A 24,213-nucleotide genomic window follows, 5' to 3' on the forward strand; every position below is an offset into this window, starting at 1 on the left:
GAGGGATCCTTAGTTTATGCAAGGAAAGGGAAATCTATTTAGGCTAAAATAAAAATAGTTTTTAGTATTATTGTGGAGGCAGATGCCAAAATGATCATTAATATTTTGAACAAGCAAATCAATCTTCCTTAACAAGCTACGAGTCTTGTTAATGATATTTTTCATATTTTGATTGATTTTAATTGGGTTAGGCTCTCTCTCTTTTATATATATATATATATATATATATATATATAGTGCTAACTACGAATTTTAAGACAAACACTAGGCTAAATAAGTTCGGTAAGTCTAGGTTTCTTCTAGTGAGCTTCCGGCGAACTTCCGATGATCTCTCGGTAATGTTCCAACGGATTCCTGACAAGCTTTTAGACTTCACGACAATTTTCTTGGCGAGTTCCGATGAGCATCTTTGGTAAGCTCCTAGACTTCTCGGTCAATTCCGATAGAACTTCCGATGAACATTCGGACTTCCGACGAACTCTCGAACTCCCAACGAAGTCTCATTCTTGACTCCAGAATTTCATTTTGCTTTATGCCTTGATTGTTATTATAATTAATTCTGCATATTTAAAACCTACTTCGATCTAGACAATCATTATAAAGCTTGAATCAAATGTTGTCCGGCATGTCATTGGTTCATTGACGCTTCGTCCGATTCTTCGGCACATCGTCCTCTCTTGCGGCTTATTATCCAATCGGCCAGTTGACCTCCACAACTCCAATTTTCTTAGTATAATTTTCTCTCTTCTTAGCCCAATGCTCGAACCCATGGCCCAAAGCCTTCTGCCGAAACGTCGACCGATCCTCCGACTCGACGTCCAATCTTTTGATATGTTCTACTTCGGCCCAACATGATTCTTCCTGCTTTTAATTGTCTTTCTTTGATCGAAGCTTCCTACATCACTCAAAACATAAATCAAATTATAAACACCATCAATTGGTTCCATCATCAAAATCCGAGATTCAATAGTATTTCCTTGATTTTTTGTGCTGGTATCATCAGCACAAGATGTAACCGTTTTTTGAGTTAATAGAGCTTTTAAAAAAAATGGAAGTCCTTAAATCAGCGAGTTTAACTTAAGTTAGAATCGGTCTTTAAAAAAAAACTAATTTTATTTTATCATATTACACTACATAATCGTGTGCTAATCACCATTTTGTAACCACACATTTACTTATCATATTACACTACATAACCATGAGAAAATGACTTTACTTATCAAGTTTGATACTTCATTACCATATAATCTATTTCGGGAATATAAATCGAACATTAGAAGGATTACCATATAATCTATTTAGGGAATGTAAATCGAACAATAGAAGGATTGGGAATCTCACAACATCGATCAATGTTCCCTCGGGTAACTTCAAACATCTTGGATGAAATCAAAACTCTCGACACGGTCAAGTCTGATTCAAATTGATCGTGTTAAATTATGTGGCTCTATCTAATTATATTTTGATTATGATTATCGATTAGTAGAAAGGAAATCCAATTATGATATGATTCTTTAGAAAATGATCTTGATAAAAGAAACTCTCCTAATTATTTATCGTAAATATTTTATTCTTATCTATAAATAGATAGACATTTTGTCCCTAAATCTATCGTTGATAGTTGTTCTATTAAAAATATAAGAGAGAAGAATACGAGTCTTGTATGCTTATAAATCAAATAAAAATTTTATGAAGAGCATAAATTTAGATATATTGTTATTTGATTTCAAATTGACATTAAAATTTTTCATATAATAATATATTATAATTTTTATACTTTCGTATCGATCTTATTATTAATCGATGAAGACTTTTTAAAAAAAATACAAACTATATATATTACTTAATCAAAGTAGGCGCAGTGTTGTCCCTAATCGTTATCCTCTGCACAAAACAGCAGCAAGTCAATCCATTGCGATAACATCTGAATCAAATTCTATCGTGAGGCTTTGGAGGACCACACTACCTTCGATGGGTCGGCAATAAAGATCCAGGAGAGCAGTTGCTTGCAATCCAGTGAAAATATGGACGTACTCTGGTATTGTGTACTGCAATGACATGATCCTCTGCGGTCTAGTGTTGTCCTGTTATAGGTAGGCCCAGAGTTGTCCCTTTTGTAGTACACAGCTTGTGCTGCTTCGGTCAGTGACCTGGGCAAGTTCTTCAAGAACCAGGGGTGGTTCCTCATCTTCCTAATCGTTATCCTCTGCACAAAACAGCAGCAAGTCAATCCATCGCGGTAACATCTGAATCAGATTCTACCGTGACCAAACTACCTTTGATTGGTTGACAATAAAGATCCCGGAGAGCAGTTGCAGCAAAAATATTCAATGTTTGGTTCATAACACTGTAGCAGACCAGAAGGTGCAATGTGTGGTTGGCATTATGCATCCTTTAGACTTGGATAGCAACGTGACTGTAAGAGCCGCAAAGGAAGTCAGAAACAAGGTCCCACTCTCGAAGTGTTAGCTATGACTTAGTCTTGTCATTTAAGACTCCTGCACGTCATACATTCAATCAATCAACTATAAATTTCAATGATCCTTCATTTGTAATCCTGATGCCAACCAAACATTTGGAAGGCATTGCACGTAAAGTGCAAGACATTTGGCAACGGCCAAAAATTGTCAACACCCACCCACTTTTATATGTTTTACATACTTTAAATCCAACCACAACACAAGGCAAACCCTACAACTAATCACCAAAAGCATACTCCCACTTATAGATATCCCTCTGTCAATGAGACTATAACTGAGGTGCTTTATTGAACAATAGCTATAATGCTTATATGTAAGAACGCATTCGAGGCCTCACAATGGACTGAGCTCCATCGACGAAGATAGTAGTGCCAGTCATGTAGCGGGAGTCATCGCCCACCAGGTATATCACAGTGGAAGCAAGATCATTCTTCGGATCAAGCCACCTCATCAGTGGCATTATATCTGCCGTGGACTTCTCGGCCCTCTCCTTCCCCACTGATCGAGGATACTCATCATCTAAATGCAACCCACGAGCAACTGCATTGACTCGTATTTTGTACTTACCAATCTCCATAGCTGACAGCTGCAAATGGTAAAGTAGTTTCAGCAAAATGGACAAGGAGCACACATTTCATAGGCATATACAATAAAAGGTTCTTGAGATTAATGACGAGCTGAGAGAAGAAAGAAATTGCCATAAATCATATTCAATTGTGAAATTGACATTAAAAAGAACTCGCATGTAGAATGTTGGGTCCCTAGAAATTTTACTTTGCCTAGTAGCCTTGGAAATAATCTATTGGTTAAAGCAACTCCAGGCACCAAAACTAGGAACCAAAATATATGCCTTGCACCAAAATTTTCCCTCTCATGAGACTCATGACACTACAAGGGACATATTTCCAACTAAACTACTAGGCAGCATTGGAACACCATCGGCAGAGAAACTTCTTTAACCACAATGGAGAGAAGATGACAAACCCTTGGAGAAGTTAGTAAAGGTTCCTTCTATGAATGTAGTTGTGTGCTAAGCATATAGAATCTCAATCATCTGGATCCTAATTGCTTAACAATAATGAAATCATGAAAGCCAAGAAATCACATAAAGCAGAAGCTTCAGCTAAGATGTACTTACTCGAACTAATTGTTGTACCGCAGCCAAACTTGATCCGTAGGCAGCAGCACCAGTATACAAGCCTCTTTCTGCCCCTAATATCTGGGATATGAATACTATAGAACCACCCGTTTTAAAATCCCGCATTCTTTTCGCAACTGCTTTTAGCAAAAACCAAGGTGCCATGAAATTAGTTTTCACTGTCTTTTTATACTCACTTTCAGTCACATTAAGACATTCTTGCATCTTCCCTGTACAAAAAATTCAGTATTTATAAAGTTTAATAAACCAGGAACTAAGACCATAAACCATGCTACATCTTATACATATATCAAGCAGCCAAACCAAATATGTTGCATTACAAATGAGAAATACAAATCAAATGCCATACAACCTATGATGTAAATTTACAAAGACTTGCTATGTGACTCCATCAAGAACACTTTATACAAAAAACACAATGGAAATATCTTAGTGCTGGATTAAACTTAATAATGTATCACTGTGAGGAATATTAATTGCACAAAACATGGTGCGGTCTACAAACAAGACCAGAATGGCAAGCTTGGTGTGCAGATCCAGACTCTGGAAGGGACATAATGGTCCGAGCGAGGCCTTAAGTTTAGGTTGACAAAAACTTGAGTCAAAGTATGATCATGTTTTTTTTTCCACTTATTTGATATCTCAGGTGCATATTGTTCAGTGAAACTAGACTCACAAACTTGAACTGCAACAGACCAAAAGCCAATCTGGCTTCCAGCATCAAAGCCAGATAGAAATATCTGGACTAGACTGCAATCACTAGAATGTGACAAACTTTATTTTACGATAAACTTCACTTATGGTTACATCTTATTCTCCTTTTTGACATATGTTTACAGTAACTCCTCAAAGGCTGCAAATTTTTTTCTTGAGCCTGATGGGCTTGAAATCAGTAAACAGAATCAGTTATGCATTCATCACAAAGTGTACCTAGTACATGATTTTCAGATAAAAGCTATTTATGTATTTATAATGATAAAAAATCAGAGCAAACCTTGGAACGCTCCTTTGTGACCTGGGAGATCAGGGTACAAGTCACAGAAACAACCTCTCTATATTTAGAGGCAAGGCTGCATACATTGACCCTCCCCTTCACTGATCCCATATTGGCGTTACACCCCCTTTTTATATTGATAAAAATTAAAAAAATACCTAACAAAGTCTAAACATGCTTCAATCAATGGCCCAGTAGGCTTTTTTTTCCTTCTAACTACCACAATAGTACAACATCTGAAAACAAGAATAATAATTCATAACATGTGAGACAATATTATTTTTCTGACCATTTGACATGGCATTTGTATAAATATGATGAAAAATCTGAGCTTATAATTAAGAATTACATGGTGGCAAAAAACTCGTGTAGCTAACCTTAACTAGTTGGGAATTTCAGCTTTGTTGTTGTTGTTATTGTTGTTGTAATATATCTAGATTGTAAGGCAAAAAACCTAAGAATTATGTTTATCAAATTAAGATTGATAAACTTATTTTCTTTTTACTATATATTTTCTATGAGATTGACCGAAGCCTCCATGCTTAAGGCCAAAAATACTTGAACTATCAAAGCTATTCAGATGAATATCCACAAGCCAAAAAAAGAACTGAAACTAAAATGAGCTTTAAAACCAATGTTCTATCCTGTGTCTTTTGAGTTGAAGTTGCTTCCAAAATAAAAGCTTGTTGTTTCCATATATAATCAGCTTGATGCAACCATGGCTCCAAAATCTAATTTGGTTAGATCTAGTTTAGGGATCAAGTCGAGCTATTTTACATTTTTTCTTGTTCTTGATGCAAAACAAGTATTTTTATTCATACTTTTGTTATATATAAGGAAGGATGTTTTGATGAGATTAGTCTCTTTTGTAAGTTTAAACTACTTCTGTAACCCTAAAGGGTATCCATGTGCATTGTACATAGAGGTCACTCAATTTACAATGAATTTTTTATACAATAAGATTTGATAGGATTTTATCAGATAAAGATTTCTTTTTTTTCTTTTTGTTTGCTATAGGCTTAAGTAATCTATAGCATAAATAAGGGTTACATCCTGAGGCTTGTAGCATGAAGTGTTAAAAATTTTTAAAATAATGAAAACATTAAGCCTTAAGGCCTTATGGCCTTGATTATTGCTTTTCTCCTGCTGGAGTGTTTCATCCTACTTTTAAACCATCTCTTCACTACCATGGTTTTCTACTTCCGATAATCAACTCCCTCTATCATATTTATGTTATGTGTTTGCACCACTCCGATGGGGTAGAATAGGTTTTTAGAATTTCTGAGATGATTGAATTCCTAAAAAGAGATGGTCAATTCATCTTCTTCTATGATCAATATGAATCTAGATAATTTTTGAAGATTTTCCCTTCAATTGCATGTGATTAAACTACATAACTATGTGTCTCAAACAAGATTTAAGCTAAGTATGTTTCAGAACTTACTAGATCATTTTAGGGCTTCCATATACTTGTTAAAAACTTTTTTTAACTTTTGAATGTGTTTTAGGCCATCTTCCCATGTTAGCATACCTTCCTCCACACAAACTGAATATTGATGATGCTTGCCAGGAACTCTTGCTAAAGAAATTCTAATGCTCGCTTTCTTTGTTGTAGATCAATAGGAAAGTAGTCAATCTATATCATACTTTCTAGAGTTGTCTTCTTACTATGCACTTTTTGCATCAATGTCTCACCTCACAGGTGATCGCACCCGTCCTGTGCCATGTCCTCTTGTACATTCATCCATGACCGAGAGCCTCACAAGTGTAGTAGTCTAAACAATGCAAAAAGAAGCTTGGACACTGTCTAACTGAAGTAAAGAATCATTCTGATACATGGAAATAGGCCGAACAACACTTTTCTCCCTAACAACAAACAAATAAATTGAATATATTTTTATAGGGTTCAGATATTAGAATATTTTTAGTAGGAACTGAGAAGTTTAGATATTAAAATACTTTATATAGGAACCCAAAAGGCATAGGAATACGAGTAATATTATAAGTTTCTCATCCTTGCAACTTTCTGTAAAAATATTATTTTGATCTTCATAGATGATTCCTGTGCAAGATTCTACTTCCTCTTGAATCGGAGTAGTACTTGTTAGCTGGTGTCATTATCAACCCTAGTTTTAGAGCAAGGACGCATACAATAACAACCCCACTTGAGAACTTGAGCCTATGCATTCCCATGTTTCTACATTAGTGACCCAGATTGCATCTTACCTCATGCATAATCACACCCACCTTATGTTGTGCCCTACCATAAGTTCATCCACAATGAAGACTCCTACGTACCAGGGAATCCTGAGCAAGGCAAAAAAAGGCTCAAACATTGTTCAAGTAGGATAAGGAATCAGATGACACCTACTGACTCACAGAAATAGTTTGATCAGGCTCTCTATCATCGACCAAATAGACAGTGTTAAAATATTATTTGTTTATGAGACTTGATATGTCGAGGTAGTAGAATATCAAAAACAGAGAGCTTATAAGCCTCGATAATAGGTTTAATCTCTTTGGTCTTTTTCCAGAAATTCAGTAATAGCACTGATGAGTTCTTCATGGATTAATCCAATGCAGACTTCTACTTGTCGGTGAACCATAGAAGTATATTTTGGGTGCTGTTATTGTTTTATTTTAAAGTAGCACTAAGATCAATTTAGAAAAAACTCTGAGGTCAGCTTAACAATAACTATTTTTTGAGTTTTGATACTTAAAATTAGAACATTAAGAAAAATAAAGTGTTTGTTTCTCATTCTGTATAAATTCTAGAATCAGCATCACAATTACAGCTATAAATGTGCTCTATACATATAATTTCTCTGAGAATGCAAGCTTTTCCCTAGCTTAGTTTTCCTAATTATTTATCTTCTTCATGAGATGCTACATATTCTTATCTATGTTAAATGACTTTAAATTACACATGGATAGTTTCATGATAACTAGAATGCTTCCAGCATCTTTCCATAATTCAAAAACACTATATACCTCATACCAATAAGAATTAATGAATGTGATTTTTATCGACCCAAAGCAGCACTTTTGTTAAGTTACCTTCATAAGAATAACAACTGACAAAAGCATCAAGTGACCCCAAAAGCTTCCAGGCCAACTCCACTGCCTCATCAAAGAAAGACTCATGCTCTTCTTCCATATTCAAATCAACCACTTTGAAAGGAGAGGAACCACCTAAAGAGCTCATAATATCCCCCACCATTCTCTGAAGACGATCCTCATCGCCCATTAAAACCAGCCTAGTTATGATGTTACAAAAATTAGAGTCAGAAGAACAATTTTTAAAGAGCAAAATTACAAAGGCATACACTGGACTTAGGAATAGCATCAAGATACAATCGAATCTATGAATATAAAATCATTTCATTCATTTATCAACATAGCTAGTGGAGACATCAAATTGAGAATGTGACCTTTAGGCATAGTGAAGCACAGTAACACCACCATAATAATAAAGAGATATCAATGTCCAATTAAGATATTAAATCGAATGAACATTCAAAAGTTAATACAGTGATAGAAACACCAAACTGCAAAGAATAACTTCCAAGATAAAAATAAGTTAACCAATAATGTCAGATCTACTGAAAACGCCGACTAGCTGATGCAAGTCAATAGACCCATACGCTGATATTCCAAAAAAAATTAAAACTGGTCCGTTACTGTAATCATCAACTAATGACTGATTTGTCCGAATTTAGGTCTTCCCGGGAAGCAAGTAATCTTGCGAATTTGATCCCTTGTCAGGAGTATTTGATCAAACTATTGCAAAAAGAAGTTGCTCAGGTTCCTATTGCTGGAAGCTTTACATAAACGCAGACTTGAAGGATATTTTAAGAGAAACTAAAATCACAATTTATTACGAGAATTACAGATAGCAGTTTTCGTTTGATGGATGGTAAAGCTTGCGTTACCCACATCTGCAGTCTGCACTTGCCTTTCTTCGACGATCTTAACTCACAGTGTCATTTCCTGCATAAAATTTCTTATTGCTCTCCTCAGATGCAACCTAACCAACTCCATTCTATTTAGCATCGTATTAAAACTAGTTAAGAAAATTCAATTTCTTGGGCAACCACATATAAATAAACAGATAAATAGATCAGCGCTCCAAACATAAGGTTCATTACATTGAAGATCGACCAAAAAATAATAGCAAACAACGAATCGATCAGACAATTCCAGGGTGGAGAATAGGAGAGTCACCAAACCTGCAGCCAGATTTCGCCAGGTGGTAGGCGATGCCTTTGGAGATCTCATCTCCACCGGAGGTCAACAAAACCCTCTTCCCGGACTCCTCCATCCTTGGCAACGATCAGGAATCACAAGACAACCCAATAAATAAACGATCGTTCAACGAACACAAAGAATCCAGGAAAAGAAAGTAGCGATTAGAGGAAAGAGGAGATCTAAGAGAGGTAAGCCACCGGTGACACCAAAGAGCCGAGCGCAGGAACCGTGGTGGGTTTTGGACAGCTGTGTACCGGATAAATGTATCGTCGTTATATTAGGAAAGAGACAAAATTACAAGTATATTCTTCGACACTAACTAATTTACGTCTTTACCCCTCAGCGTTTAAGCAAAGCAAAACTTACTGATCTAATTAAGTTAATGTTAACGATGAACAATGAAAAGAGTGCATCATGATCAAGATTTTGATGACCCTTTTGGTCATTTTGTCTTGACAGATTAGAAATCACACGCGTCTGAATTGGTGTGCGTATAAAGTACCTCTATTATATTCGATGTGTCATATCAGTGGTCAGAAATGATACTGTATCATTTGGATGTCATCTAAGTAGGCCGTCTTATTAAATTAGCGATTACAATAACCATATTATATGAAGTGGTTTTTTCTAATTAACGGGGCAATTAAAAATCAAATTATTAGAAGAAAAAAAAATGAGGCACATGAGAGGAGTTTCTTATACTTATAGAATTGGCAAGCGTATACGTCATGATATTTATATTTATAGTGATGGAGGAGAAGAAGATTGACACTTCTAAGTTATTGTCCCAGAAAGAGAATTGTTGAGACTCTTGATCTTTGACTGCAAGGCACATCATTTGTTTCATTCAGCCAATTGAAAGCCTCCAAAACATCACATTAACCCACAAGACCTGCAAGCCATCTTTTTTTTTTTTTTTTTGGCTCTTTTCAAAGCTTCCAAGATTGCAATGTACTCTACTCGTTTATTGAAACGATGACGTTTACAAACTAAATTTTAGGGAAAAAAAATAAAGAAGTAATTTATTGTGATTTATGGAATTAGTTTATTTTGATGGACGGGGAATTCACACACATGAAAAGTCATATGCACGAAAGAATGATTTCCGTTGGCTTAATCGGTTCGGCTTGATTTTGAGCCCGGCCGACGTCGGGTTCGGACCGCGATTGAAACGTGGACCGGATCGATCACAATCAAATCGGAGCATGATCTCCCTTGGTTTAGGGTTTCGTTTCCCCTATCTATAAGAGTCATCTCTCTGCCGCGCCGGCCGAGAGAAGCGTGCGCTAAACGGAGTGGGGTGCAGTGGAGAGCCGAACGCCATGGTAATTTCCTCCCATTTCCTCTCTTGGTTTTTCTCTAAACATTGTTGATCGGATCTCTTTCGATGTTCCATTTTCGTCATCAGGTGAAGTATTCGAGAGAGCCCACCAACCCGACCAAGTGTGAGTTTCTCTGCACTTTTCCCTGCTCTGTTTTCGATTTGATCTCGTGAACTTGCAGTCTAGGGTTTATATTTGGTTCGATCTCGATTTTGGTAGCATTTTGTATATGGTTCTACATTAGTGCTCCGATTGTGGGGTTTAGAATTTTCAGATCTACGAATTGTGGTCATTAGCTTCTCCTGCAGCAAATTTTTAACTTTTTTTTTCATCGGAATATGTCAACGAAATGATCAGTGCATGGTTTTGCAGACGCGATTAACTTTTATGAGCTTATAGTAACCCATAAAATTATCTCTTTTGCAGCCTCCAAGGCCATGGGCCGGGACTTGAGGGTTCACTTCAAGGTGCGTTAGATGTTTATTTTAGTGCAGAACTTAGTGGTTAGTTCTAGTGCTGTTGTTGGTTTGTCTTGTTTATTGTGCATAACCTATATGAATTTAGGAGGTTTACTAGATGTGTCTTCTTATACACATTAGACGATGAGTCTTAGATAATGTTAGCTGGCTTCACAATAAATCATGAAGAGAATGAGAATCGAGAAAATTATAGACATGGAAGGTATTGTTTTATTTATTATCAAATTCTTTTGGTAAAATCTTTCTGATCTCGAAGCTTGAGTTAGAAATCATATTGATACGAATGTGATCAAGGTACTAAATATTGCTACCATTGGACTGGTATAAATCTGGTACACACTGACAAATCGACACATGGTATCCCCATCTACCAGTCCGCACAGACCCCAGAGAGAGAGAGAGAGAGAGAGAGAGGAGGAGTAGGATGAGAAAGATGAGCAGTAAGTGGCATTGGCAACACGATGGGCTGTGGCAGTGCTGCAAGAGGTGTGGCGAGAGAGATAAACCAAAAAGGCAGTTATCAGTGTCAGGAAAAATGATAGGTAAATATACTGCCTGAAACCTGTGTTTTACCTTTAAAATCAGGCGGTAAGCCTGGTTTTTGACCTGAACTGAATGGTAAGCCTTGGACTGAAGCAGATCGGACAGTAGAGATGGTCTGTGTGCTGGTTAGGGGTCAGACTGATAATTATCAGGCAGTATTTATCTGTCCCAAACTATGAATGAGATATTGTCGTTCGGAGGGCTTGTTGTGAACGTTACATTATTCATAATGAGTCCAGATATGTGGAAATAGAGAACTCAGGTCAAAAGCAGCTGATAGCTGCTTTGGAAATTGATCGTCAATGGTAAGATTGTGAGAAAGAATACTTTTAATTCATGAAGAATATGAGAATAAACGAGAGAGAAATTGGGAAGAACAGGGAAGATTGAGCTACCATTTTAGGTTGATATATATTTTAATTCATGAAGTATGATTGTTAAGAGAAAGTTGTTGATGTATATTTTATTTTTCCATAATCATTATGAAAATTGATCTACCATTTCAATTTGGCTTGTTCAACCTGGAACTAATAGCAGTTGTTTAAAAATATTTATGGCCAACTATAATAGTGGTGAAATAATGTACTTTAGCAATTGTTTAAAAATTTACTATGTTGTTACATATTCATGATAAGTCAAGAGTTTAAATGCAGACATACTGTTAAGAATTTTACATGTTCAGCAGTCTTACAATAGGCGATAAACATGCCCTGTAATTATTTTGAACACTAGTATAAGTAATGTAGTGTTTGAGAGAGGCACCTTCTATTTGTGTAAAACGGGTTCTAGTTTGAGATGCATTTGATAGATATTGATGTCCTATACAGATATATCTGGACACAACAATTATTTCTAAGTCTCACATGTTTTAATAATCCATGGTATATCACTCAGGTTTTCTTTGAAGAAAGATTTATAACTTACATATTTGTTGGACAATTTTGTTAAAAAGCAAAGAGTTCAGTAATGATTATATCAGCCCGTTTTTGTTATACGTTATGCAATTTATATTTTAATTGAAATGTTGTATAATTGCAACAGAATACTCGCGAGACAGCTCATGCAATTAGAAAGCTACCTTTAGCGAAGGCTAAAAGGTACCTTGAAGATGTAATTGCTCATAAGCAAGCCATTCCATTCCGAAGGTTTTGTGGGGGTGTAGGACGTACAGCTCAAGCGAAGGGTCGTCATCCAAATGGGCAAGGACGCTGGCCTCTGAAATCAGCCAGATTCATTTTGGATTTGCTCAAGAATGCTGAGAGTAATGCAGAGGTATGAATCTATCGTGTGTTTTTTCCTTTTAAATTAAGTGTTATACTTGTCTTAAAATGGTTTCGGTTATATTCTTATTTTCAGGTGAAAGGTTTGGATGTTGATGCTCTCTACATCTCACACATCCAGGTGAACCAAGCTCAGAGGCAGCGGCGTAGGACTTACCGTGCTCATGGACGAATTAACCGTGAGTACAGTAATTGAACCAAATTAATGTTAGTTTCTCAAAACTGACTCATCATTTTTTGGCAGCATATATGTCCTCTCCATGTCATATTGAATTGATTTTATCGGAGAAGGAAGAGCCAGTCAAGAAAGAGGTTATTCTTTTATCTTTTCCCTATTTACATGTCCCTCTGTATTCTTGGATTGCTGCATGTCAAAAGCTGTCTTCATCATTTGGTAGCCTAGATGAATCTATTTAACTCTTAGTTAAAAAATTTCATATTGCCTGATCAATATCCACGATAGCTGATTTGTGAGGTGGAGGTCTTCTAATAACATATACCGAAGTTCAGGTTGTTTGTGCAACCTGTGCTTCTTTTGTCTAGATTATTGGCATCCTTTTCATTGCATCAGACATTATTATTCTTCATGACAGATAACAAGCCCCTAGGACCTATGAATTTGTACTTACTCTTCATTGCTGTTTAACACAATCAGAATGCTTGCAGATATTCTGGCTGGGATTTTCTACATTGATCTATCCATGATAATATAATTTAAAGCCATAAATCAGGAAATTTTGATTACAAATGTGGTTTTTAGTTAGATTATGCACAAGAATGTTTTCTTTTGGAAATGGTTTGTGTGGCTTATTTTCCTTTCTACCTCATTCCTAATCATACTCTGCTCATGTCTTACAGCCGGAGACCCAGATTGCACCAAGCAAGCCCAAGAAATCTCAAGCTATTCGAAGTGGTGCGTCTTCTTAAAGATCAGTGGTTACAGCTTTGAGGAAAGCATTGATCTTGGGCTGATTTGAAATAGATGCAGGCTATCTTATTTTTGGTAACAAAAGATATTCTGGAGATTACTAGTGCTTCTGGAACATTATCTTTTTCTACCTTTGTTTTTGATTGGGAAATTTGTGGGATTCCATAGCTACTTTGAAATGGAAGCAATGTGACACCTTAATCGTTGAGTATTTGATCTGTTTTCCCTTAGAGCACAGACATTTGCTTTGAAATCATCATCTTGGATCGTGGATTAAGATCTATCAGTATAATCTCCTTGAGGAATTATTTTATCTTGTTAAAATGGAAATACTGAACAGTAGTGCTGGTTATCAGAACTGATGCTATCCTGTTCATGTCTTCTCGGATCTCAACTGTGGATCCAATAATTGTGTAGTTGTTCTTCTCATGTGCCACAATGGCGAAAACTTGACACACCGTAGTGTAGGATCAGTGTTTTGAACAAAATATTTCATGCCACAGTTCTACAAAGATGTCATGCAAATTGCACAAAACATTCGGTAGAATATTGGCTGTTGTGGATAGATAAATTATCAAGTTGAGCTGCTTTACTTGATCATATTAAGTTTCAATAAACTGCAGAAAGATTTGTTTATTAATTCCAAAACATTGTTAAATTCTGCTTTCTGTGTTTTGTTTATATGAATTTTCAAACAGGTCTTAGCATTTAGCAATAAATATATAAAGACAATATTTTATTGGTAAAACCCTAATACGAGAAGCCATAATTTTTTATCTTACAAAACTGTAGCATGCTCTTGTGATATCTTCATGTCCAAACTCTCAAAATGCAAACTCTGTTTGACCAGTGTTGACATAATTTTTCAATTCTTTCATGGGTGTTTTGTTTGGGTGGCATGTGGCATTTTGTGTTTGGAGAAAAAAACATACAAGTCAAACATTGAATGCTGCTATCTAACCTTCCAATTGCTTCCATCTATCTTGATGTGTCTCACATTGTGTCCTTCACCAGGCAGGGTCACTGACAAAGAAGGCTCTTTGTAGCTGGTTGACAGTAACTATGTCTGCACAAAACCACTCAAGTGTCACAAGATTCCCTGCCCCCCTCAGGTTGCTTCAAAGATGACAAGTCCTTTTCTTTTCTAATGTGTAATTCCTCCCCCAGTAGTTGTTCTTTTAGATCTGCAAGTTTTCAGTCAATTTACAATTCTTTTTCTGTGCCCCAGGAAAGCAGTTTGACTTACTTTTGAATTTAGCAACTTGAGAAGGCATACTACTGTCTTGTGTCAGTATCAATCCTCGCTATCTAATGTTAGACATTTAGTTGATGCCAACTTGCCTTACTGGTCGTTGCAGCCACATGCACTGCTACCTTTATTGATCTATTGAGCTGCCAACAATCTAGAAAATTAGAAAATAAAAACAAGCAAATTCTTTGCAGAAAAAAGTACTATATATGCATATACAACAACTGAGGCCAAAATGAGATGTATTAAATCAGAGGGCAAAATCATCCATTATAGCTATAGGACTTTTATCATAATAGAAAATATACGAAGAATATGTCTGTGTATTTTGTCGTCTGTTACACTGTCGGTTGACGACTTTTATCATCCCATCATTTCATTGCAGTGTCTGCTTTGTGCGTATCATATTGTTTCGCTATATTATAAATTTATTTTAACATATCTGTTTATGTTTTTTATATTTTTAATTTAACATACAATTATATTTATATATAATTATTAAATTGTAAAAAAAAAAGGGGTGGGGGGAAGCAAAGTTTGAATTTCTTACGGCTTTAAGCCTGAGAGGATTAGTTAAACTGCAAAAAATGAAATGATTGCCTGCTCTCGGGCATGTCTCATTTGGACAACAAGCAATGTCTTGCTTTGTAGACAAACAAACGGAACCCATAGTATGAGGGCACATGCCATGGGTCGCTCCCATATAACCCACACACTCCCCCCACTTGCAACTTCCATTACTGTTCCACCTTTGACCCTTCTTCCCCCTCTGCCATGCCCCTCTCCACCCCTCCTTCATGTTTTCGGGGCTTGTGAGAGGGAGGGAATCCATGGGCATGGAGGTCTGGAGATTCTGCTTGCTTGTGGGGATGCTGCTGCTGATGGCTGTGAGCGGCGGGGAGGCTCAGCTCAGCCCAAGCTTCTATCAGCTCGCATGCCCTAATGTGGAGTCCATTGTCAGGCAGGCTGTTGTGAAGAAGCTGAGCCAGACATTTGTCACTGTGCCTGCCACACTGAGGCTCTTCTTCCATGACTGCTTTGTAGAGGTATGGTTCCACAAATCTCTCATCTGATCTCATGCAGCCCTTTCCTCTTCTTCACCTTCTTTTTGATGCAGATTTAAGACCCTAATTGCAGTTGACTGTATTCCTTTCCCTCCGATCCTGAGAATTTGTTCAGGCGACTGTTATGTTCTGTAGATTTTGCACTAGAGTTGTAGTAGAAGGAAGTTAGGCAATCCATGGTCTATAACTTTGTCGGGCAAAGACTGCTCGCGAACCCGTTCGACAGATTGCCTCAGTGACTATAACCAAGAACTCTGGCCGCACGAACCATTCTACTGTTAGAGTTCCATCTTTTGTTGACCAGCTCCACGTTATCTGCTACTCTGCACGCCTTCTCCCAGTGAGCAGGAGAATTTGAGTCGTCATTCACGTGCAGGGTTGTGATGCGTCTGTCATGGTAGCTTCACCGAGCGGCGACGCCGAGAAGGACGCGCCCGACAACCTCTCGCTCGCAGGCGACGGCTTCGACACCGTCATCAAGGCCAAGCAGGACGTGGAAGCTCGCTGCCCTGGCGTTGTCTCCTGTGCTGACATCCTGGCAATCGCTGCCAGAGACGTAGTAGTCCTTGTAAGTGCACTGATCCAACTCCGACACACCCATTTGTGCTGCTACTCGATGAGTGAGCTCAATGGAACGAACGGGTTGTGTTGGTAGTCCGGTGGCCCCGACTTTGCGGTGGAGCTCGGCAGGCGCGACGGGCTCATCTCTCAGGCCGAAAGAGTGGCCGGACGCCTCCCTGGCCCGGACTTGGACCTCAACCGTCTCTCCGACCTCTTCCGGATGAACAACCTCACGACACATGACATGATCGCCCTCTCGGGAGCTCACACCGTTGGCTTCTCCCACTGCAGCCGATTCACCGGACGCCTCTACTCATCGGCAGTCGACCCGTCGCTCAATCCTGCGTACGCGCGTCTGCTGATGCGAGCTTGCCCGCGTGATGTCGACCCGACCATCGCCGTCAACATGGATCCCTTCACCCCGACGGTGTTCGACAACCTCTACTACCGGAATCTGCTGAACGGCGAGGGGCTGTTCTCTTCCGATCAGGTGCTGTTCACCAACCTGCTATCGAGGTCTGTAGTGAAGAGGTTTGCAGCCAACCAAACTAGCTTCTTCGGGGCCTTCACTACGGCCATGGTCAGGCTTGGCAGGGTCGGAGTGAAGACCGGCAGCCAGGGAGAGATCAGGAATGACTGCACTGCGTTCAATTAGCAGCAAACTACTAGGCAGCAAGAACAGAGAGATGATTCGTTGAGGAGCTGATGACAAGCGAATGCAAGTTGTTCATGGATCAGATGCACCAAAAGAGTAGGCAGGAACAGGTTGCATTGCCGAAGCTGAATGATTCCTGTAGTTTTCTGGGTTAATTGCCTGCATTCAGTGGTTCGATAATATCTTCTTGCATTGTTTCTGGCATACAGTCTTCAGATATCTCATGCATTGCAGTGCATGTACTCAGAATCAAACAAGTTCATGGATGGCATCCAGGTTAGCTGCAATGAATCCTATTTTATTATGTTCTTAATTTGCTTCGGAAGGTTCAAACTTCACCCTTGTGAACATCCAACATGTCACATATAATATTTAGCCAGGGCTTTAAATTCCATATTGTCATGACCTTCATTTAGTCTGATCTTTTTTTGGCATTCTATATATTGTATGAGTGAAAAAAAAAATACAAATTCAGATAGCATGAAAACACAAGAATTTTTTGGTGACATGTCAAATTTAATTCTACATGATCGAGATGTCAAGTATATTACTATTAACTTTGGATTGAGTATTTTGAATCGGTAATTTTGAACTATCCATACTTCAGGTAAACACTTGAATAAGATGAACTTGTACCATTTTAATATTGTATCAGTGGATCTATCCACACTTCATTCAGGTAAACACTTGAATGAGATCAACTTCTACTTTTTTTTGTTATTTCATCTTTGGACCAATCTATTGTTATCGTGACCGAAGCATTCATGACAGTAATTTGATAGATCGAGCTTGTTTCTTTATATCATACTAATTAGCAGTTCTCTAGATCTTTCAAATGATAAGGAGGCAACATATATATGTTGGTAGCATGAGTTCTTACTAATTTGTTTCACATAGCTTGTGGGAATAAACAAATCAAATTATCCACTATAGCAAAAGAAGTATGCATTTATTCCATAGGCGTGTTAGAAAATGTGTATATTTCCACACTTTTTTCAAACATCGGAAAAATTAAGTTGACAGATTCCCTTTTCTAGGAGTAAATACAAGAAAAGGTAATGATAATTGCACCATTAATTTCTTCATTTTTTATTTATTAATTTGGTAGCAATATAAATATAAATTGAATACTAATAGAAATACATGTCTCACTAAACCGAGGCAGAGGAATGGCACTACGTCAGATTTTTATTTTGGTACTCTCACTTATCTGATGGTAGTTTTACTTGATCAAAAATAGATAATCGAATTGAGTTGGAGAACGAGTAGCGTGAAATTTATGACAATTTTATCTAGTATGATTTTTGAGATGATAATAGAACATGTTTGTTTGGGATATCATGCATACTTGACTCATTTAAATTGGATTGAAATAATTAATAAAAAAAGATTCGGTATGCATATAAATAAAAAGGTAGGGATTAACTAATCAAATATGACACGTTTGAATAGTTATATAAGATGAGATTGATTGCTGTATTTCTCCTTTTTTTTTTAGAAAAATAAAAGATGTTATTATATTTGATACGACAAAAAATGGCAGACCCCACTCCTGGCGATGTCCCCCGCACGTGGACAGGCTCGGTGCCCCGGGGGGGGGCCATAAAGGCGACGGTCTGCGTCCGGACGCCAGCCTCACTGAGCCCGCAGCCCCCTCGGTTGACCCAGCACAGTCGGACGAGACAGAAGCAGGTAACGGTTGAAGCTCGCCCATACCCTGCGATCCCCCAGTCTCCCACGCAACGTCCTCGGCGATGTCGGACGCCATCAGAGATACGGCCCTGACCGATGTGATGGCGTGCCCGGTAATGCCGAGTTCCCCTATAAACGTCCCCTAGCGAGAGGTCGGGAGAGGAGGACTTTTATGAAGAAAAAAAACCCCAAGACTTGAGCTAATTTGATCGTCGGAGGGGTCGGGCTGAGCATCTCGACCTGACCTCTGTGCAGGTACGAAGCCGAGAAGTCCCCACCCGGAGGAAGCTGCCGTGCCGCCCCAGATCGGGGACCGCACCCGACCGCCTCAGTGCAGACGAGGAACGCCCCAGGGAGATCACCGCCATTCGGACCCCCGAACCAAGCCGCGACGACCCCGCGGGTCACGGCTAAGAAAAAGGTGTTTACACTAACATAATGGCGCTAGAGGAAGGGCCCGTCCGAATGTCGAGCGATCAACAGGCCCGCTCCGCCGAACCCCCGGCCGACAGGTCGCACCCGACCGACGCGGCGAGAGAACATCCCCTGCAGGAGGGGGTTCGAGACGAGCGCCCCGCCGTGATCTCGGAACGCTACTGGCGACTGTTCAACGACCCGGGTCTATCGCCGCCCATCGGCAATCCCGGTGGCCCGTCACCTATGCCACCCGAAGCCTTCTACGACCTCACACACCAGGTCCGGGCTCTTACGGGAGTGATGCAGACCGTCATCTCGCTGGTCTCTCATTCGACGCCTTCACACTCAACCCTACCTCCCCAACGGCAACGGTCCGCCGCCCAGACCCACGCACCTCTTCCCGAGTCTCCCGCTTCACCTCTGGGCCAGTCGACCCAACCCGGGAGCCGAGGAGCGGGGGATCCAGCGGCGCACCCGACGCCCGAGGCCCCGCTTTTAGACTCGACGGAGGGCCTGTGGGCTCAGCTGCGCCTCGTAGGTCACCGACTGGACGAGGTGCAGCGAGAGATTCGCAGGACCAAGGGAGACCCGGGAGCCGAGCAACACCAGGGGTCCCCTTTCACCCCCGAGATTCAAGAGCAAGCGATCCCGCCGCATTTTCGGCTCCCTTCATTAGACGCCTACGATGGCGCCACCGACCCGGCTGACCACGTAGCCGCATTCCGCGCCCAGATGGCGCTGTATGGGACGTCCGACGCCCTGATGTGCAGGGCTTTCCCGACAACCCTGCGAGGCCCAGCCCGGGCGTGGTACAGCAATCTGAAGACCGCGTCCATCGCCTCTTTCGACCAGTTGGCCAAGGATTTCGAACTTAACTTTCTGGCTCACGCCAAGCCGAAGCCGTCGGTGGCAATGCTCCTCGGGCTCAACCAGAGGGAGGACGAGCCCCTTTCTCACTTCGTGGACCGCTTCACCATACAAATTCGCGGGCTGTCTGATGCTCACCCCTCTTTGATGATGCAGGCATTCATGATGGGCCTGCGGCCTACCCGATTCTTTTGGTCTCTGGTGGAGCGACCCCCCACTTCGGTACCCGAAATGTTACAACGCGCAAACCAGTTCGTCGCTGCTGAAGCATGGATGGTTGGGAGGCGCGACGAGCGCAAGAGGGTTAAGCCAGAGCAGCCCCGGCAGCAACAGCCCGCTACCTCCCGGCGTAGGGCTGGCGGACTCGACGATGCGGTACCCAGGCCCCCTCCCCAAGGCCTGAACTCCTCCCGGACCGAAATATTTCTCCACATCAAGGAGAAAGGCCTTCTCAAAGATCCTCACCTGATGAATAGCCCGCGCGAGCTTGCGGACCGCTCCAAATACTGTCGTTTTCACCGACAGCCCGGTCACGACACCGAGCAGTGTCGAGAGTTAAAAAGGCAAATTGAGGAGCTCATCCGCCGTGGGCACCTCGGCCCGTATCTCCGGCCAGAGAAGGAGCTCTCACCACGCCCGGAGGGTCCCATCGAGCGACACATAGACGTCATAACCGGCGGACCCGCGGTCGGAGGGAGCTCCGTGGCGTGCGGAAAGGCATACGCCAGGGCCTCCCTGGCCGAGGCTTCCAAACACGAAGAAGGGCCCGAAGTCACTTTCCCGACCGGGGAACCTGAGCTAGCCGAACATGATGACGCGCTGGTGATATCAGTCAGAATCGCCAACGTGCAAGTAAGAAGAATCATGGTCGACACTGGGAGCTCGGCCGACATACTTTATTGGGATGCCTTCCAGAAGCTCGGCCTGGTCAGGGAGAACATGAAGCCGGCATGCTCGACGCTCACGGGGTTTACCGGTGCCTCAATCTCGTCACTAGGGGCTGTCACCCTGCCCCTAACTTTGGGAGTTTCCCCAAAAACAAAAACGGTGATGACTTCCTTCCTGGTGGTCGACCTCCCCACAGCGTATAACGCCATCCTCGGACGACCAACCCTCAACAAGATCTGAGCCGTCATCTCGACTTACTACCAGACCATCAAATTCCCGACCCACGATGGGGTCGGGGAAGTAGCTGGAAACTCCTGGGAGTCCAGGCGCTGCTACTTGACTGCTATGACGCTGAATAAAAGAGCAAGGGTCCAATCCCCGCTCGAAGACCCCCGAGAGGGAAAAAAGCCGGCTCCCCGCCCCGAACCAAGGGAATCCACCGTCGACTTACCGCTAATCAAAGGCAAGCCCGACCAAACAATCAAGATCGGGTCGGAACTACCCGAAGCGGAGCAACAGCAGCTCGTCGGCCTTCTGCAAACCAACGCCGACATCTTCGCTTGGACGCCATCGGACCTAATAGGAGTCCACCCAGAAGTCGCGCTGCACCACCTAAACATCTCGTCCGATGCCCGCCCGGTGAAACAAAGGCCTAGGCGGCAGGCCCCAGATCGGCAACTTGCCATTCGAGAAGAGGTAAACCGACTTCTGGCGGCCGGTTTCATAGAAGAAGCCAGGTACCCACAGTGGCTCTCCAATGTAGTCCTTGTCAAAAAGCCTAATGGAAGCTGGCGGATGTGCATTGACTATACCAGTCTCAACAATGCTTGTCCGAAAGACTGCTATCCCCTACCGAAGATCGACCAGCTAGTCGACGCCACAGCCGGCCACGCCCGTCTCTCGTTTATGGATGCCTTCTCGGGGTACAACCAAATCAGGATGGCGCCCGAAGACCAAGAACACATAGCCTTCCTCACCGAGCAAGGGGTATACTTTTACAAAGTCATGCCGTTCGGGCTGAAAAACGCCGGGGCCACATACCAGAGGACGGTGAACAGGATGTTTGCCCATCAGATTGGACGAAACGTGGAGATATATGTCGACGACATGATCGTGAAAAGCCGAACAGCCGAGACTTATTCCTCCGACTTGGCTGAAACATTCGACACCCTGCGAAGGTTCGGCCTGCGCCTCAACCCTGCCAAGTGCGCCTTCGGCGTAACCTCGGGGAAATTCCTCGGATTCATCATACACGAGAGAGGGATTGACGCCAACCCGGAAAAGGTCCAGGCTATCATTGACATGCAGCCCCCTCGGACGATCAGAGACCTGCAACGCCTTAACGGGAGGTTAGTCGCCCTATCACGCTTCCTTTCCCAATCGGGAGATCGCTGCCTCCCCTTCTTCAAGGCCTTGAAGGATCCAAAAAACTTCCAATGGACGGCGGAATGTGAAAGGGCCTTCGAGCAGATGAAGCAACACCTGGCCAACCTCCCCCGACTCGTGTCAGTCTCCCCAGGGGAGAAATTGGGCCTCTACCTCGCCGCCTCTCAGCACACGGTCAGCTCGGTTCTGGTCAAGGAAAACTCCGGCGACCAACTGCCGGTCTACTATGTCAGCCACATGCTAAGCGGACCAGAGGGACGCTACCCGCCAATCGAAAAGCTGGCACTGGCGCTCGTCCTGTCAGCACGAAAGCTCCGCCCTTATTTCCAGGCCCACCCGATAGAGGTAATAACCGACCGGCCGCTTCGGCTTGTTTTGTCTAAATTCGATGTTGCAGGGCGTCTCCAAAAATGGGCGGTGGAGCTAGGCGAGCACGACATACGGTACATACCTCGGACCGCCGTTAAAGCCCAGTCTGTGGCAGACTTTATCGCGGAGCTGACCCCGAGCACAGGCGAAGAACTCGAGCCACCGCGTGAGACGTGGACCCTCCACGTAGACGGGTTGGCCAACGCGAAGGGCGCCGGCGCAGGGCTGGTGCTGGTGACACCTGACGGCCGCTCGATTGAGCGTTCCTTCCGCTTCGGGTTCAGAGCCACCAATAACGAAGCAGAATACGAAGCCCTCCTGGCGGGACTCCAATTGGCGCTGGAAATGCGCGTGACCGACATACGCGTCGTCACCGATTCACAGCTGGTGGCTAAGCAGCTTGACGGCGGATACGAAGCCCGGGACCCGACCATGGCGAAATATCTGGCACAGGTAAAAAACCTTGCCACCAAGTTCGCCCATTTTGAATTGTCGAATGTTCCCAGGAGCGAGAACCAACGAGCCGACACTCTGGCAAAGCTGGCATCCGGTTCGACCCCCCGTGCTCGGCCCGAGACCGAAGAGCTCCCTCACCGAGCCATTGAGATCGTCACTACGATCACGGACGGCGGGCCGGCCACTTGGGTACAGGAGATGCTACGCTTCAAGCGGGACGGGACCCTACCCGACGATGAAACAGCGGCTCGACGCTTGCGTCGGACGCAGGCATGGTACTCTGAAGAAGGAGGACGGTTGTACAAGCGGTCTTTCTCACGCCCCTTGCTACACTGCCTAGAGCCGAACGAAGCCCGGACAGTTCTGTCCGACATGCATGAAGGGGCCTGCGGGGAACATATTGGCGAACGAGCCCTGGCGCACAAGATACTCCGACAGGGGTACTATTGGCCGACCATGCGCCAGGACGCGAAAGCTTTCGTGCGGCGATGCAGCTCATGCCAGGAGCACGCCCGCATCGCCCGACGGCCGGCGGTCTTGTTCACCCCTGTCGACTGTGCCTGGCCATTCGCGCAGTGGGGACTGGACATACTCGGACCTCTCCCGCCCGCCTCCGGGCAGCGGAAGTACATCATCGTGGGTGTGGACTACTTTACCAGGTGGGTCGAGGCCAAGCCCCTAGCAACCATCACGGAGTCACAAGTGGAGAAGTTCGTATGGAGAAACCTCGTAACTCGGTTTGGTCTGCCCCAGTCCATCGTCACCGACAATGGGCCTCAGTTCGCCAGCGGGAAATTTCAAGAGTTTTGCGCTAAACACAAGATTTAGCTGAGGTTCAGCTCGGTGGCCTACCCCCAAGCGAACGGACTGGCTGAAGTAACCAATCGATCCATCATCGACGGTCTCAAGAGAAGGGTATCCGTTGCCCGGTCGGCTTGGATCGACGAGCTCCCAAGCGTCCTGTGGGCGCTACGCACTACCCCTAAAACCCCGACGGGGGAGTCTCCCTACAGCCTCACATTCGGAACCGAGGCCGTACTACCCCCCGAGGTGGCTGTCCCGACTCCGCGGACGGCGGGCTACAGCGAAGAGGCCTCGGGTGAAGGGCTCCGATCCAACCTGGACCTGCTCGAAGAGAGACGGGCCGACGCGCACCGAAAAACCCTCTCTTACAAA

General features: G+C 42.7%; 5 protein-coding genes across 7 annotated transcripts; 4 read left to right on the forward strand and 1 right to left on the reverse strand.

Annotated features, from left to right (window-relative positions):
- Positions 1 to 2,521: 2,521 nt before the first annotated feature.
- On the reverse strand, positions 2,522 to 9,133 carry LOC103981775 (uncharacterized). 3 transcript variants are annotated; one of them, XM_009398511.3, is made up of 5 exons: positions 9,079 to 9,133; positions 8,863 to 8,955; positions 7,691 to 7,890; positions 3,619 to 3,848; positions 2,522 to 3,066 (listed from the first exon to the last, which is right to left on the reverse strand). In XM_009398511.3, the coding sequence occupies exons 2-5, from the start codon at positions 8,952 to 8,954 to the stop codon at positions 2,788 to 2,790; spliced, it is 801 nt and encodes a 266-aa protein (XP_009396786.2). In that variant the 5' UTR covers position 8,955; positions 9,079 to 9,133; the 3' UTR covers positions 2,522 to 2,787. The 3 variants fall into 3 exon arrangements, with proteins under 3 accessions (XP_009396786.2, XP_009396788.2, XP_009396785.2); XM_009398513.3 differs by having other exon boundaries at positions 3,619 to 3,755; positions 8,863 to 9,116; XM_009398510.3 differs by having other exon boundaries at positions 8,863 to 9,114.
- A 961-nt stretch (positions 9,134 to 10,094) lies between these two features.
- On the forward strand, positions 10,095 to 13,663 carry LOC135650778 (large ribosomal subunit protein uL22-like). The gene is made up of 7 exons (XM_065170370.1): positions 10,095 to 10,206; positions 10,290 to 10,326; positions 10,630 to 10,670; positions 12,267 to 12,497; positions 12,582 to 12,684; positions 12,750 to 12,817; positions 13,364 to 13,663. The coding sequence occupies exons 1-7, from the start codon at positions 10,204 to 10,206 to the stop codon at positions 13,430 to 13,432; spliced, it is 552 nt and encodes a 183-aa protein (XP_065026442.1). The 5' UTR covers positions 10,095 to 10,203; the 3' UTR covers positions 13,433 to 13,663.
- A 1,713-nt stretch (positions 13,664 to 15,376) lies between these two features.
- Positions 15,377 to 17,356, forward strand: LOC135650776 (peroxidase 55-like). The gene is made up of 3 exons (XM_065170363.1): positions 15,377 to 15,728; positions 16,123 to 16,314; positions 16,402 to 17,356. Exons 1-3 carry the CDS (start codon positions 15,480 to 15,482, stop codon positions 16,960 to 16,962), a joined length of 1,002 nt encoding a protein of 333 aa, XP_065026435.1. The 5' UTR covers positions 15,377 to 15,479; the 3' UTR covers positions 16,963 to 17,356.
- Positions 17,357 to 19,092: 1,736 nt separating this feature from the next.
- Positions 19,093 to 21,066, forward strand: LOC135672110 (uncharacterized). The gene has a single exon (XM_065180562.1). The coding sequence runs from the start codon at positions 19,093 to 19,095 to the stop codon at positions 21,064 to 21,066; it is 1,974 nt and encodes a 657-aa protein (XP_065036634.1).
- A 105-nt stretch (positions 21,067 to 21,171) lies between these two features.
- Positions 21,172 to 23,865, forward strand: LOC135672111 (uncharacterized). Its single transcript, XM_065180563.1, has 2 exons — positions 21,172 to 21,563; positions 21,642 to 23,865. Exons 1-2 carry the CDS (start codon positions 21,172 to 21,174, stop codon positions 23,863 to 23,865), a joined length of 2,616 nt encoding a protein of 871 aa, XP_065036635.1.
- Positions 23,866 to 24,213: the final 348 nt, after the last annotated feature.

The sequence above is a fragment of the Musa acuminata genome, chromosome BXJ1-4, assembly GCF_036884655.1.
Source record: "Musa acuminata AAA Group cultivar baxijiao chromosome BXJ1-4, Cavendish_Baxijiao_AAA, whole genome shotgun sequence".
Classification (NCBI taxonomy): domain Eukaryota; kingdom Viridiplantae; phylum Streptophyta; class Magnoliopsida; order Zingiberales; family Musaceae; genus Musa; species Musa acuminata.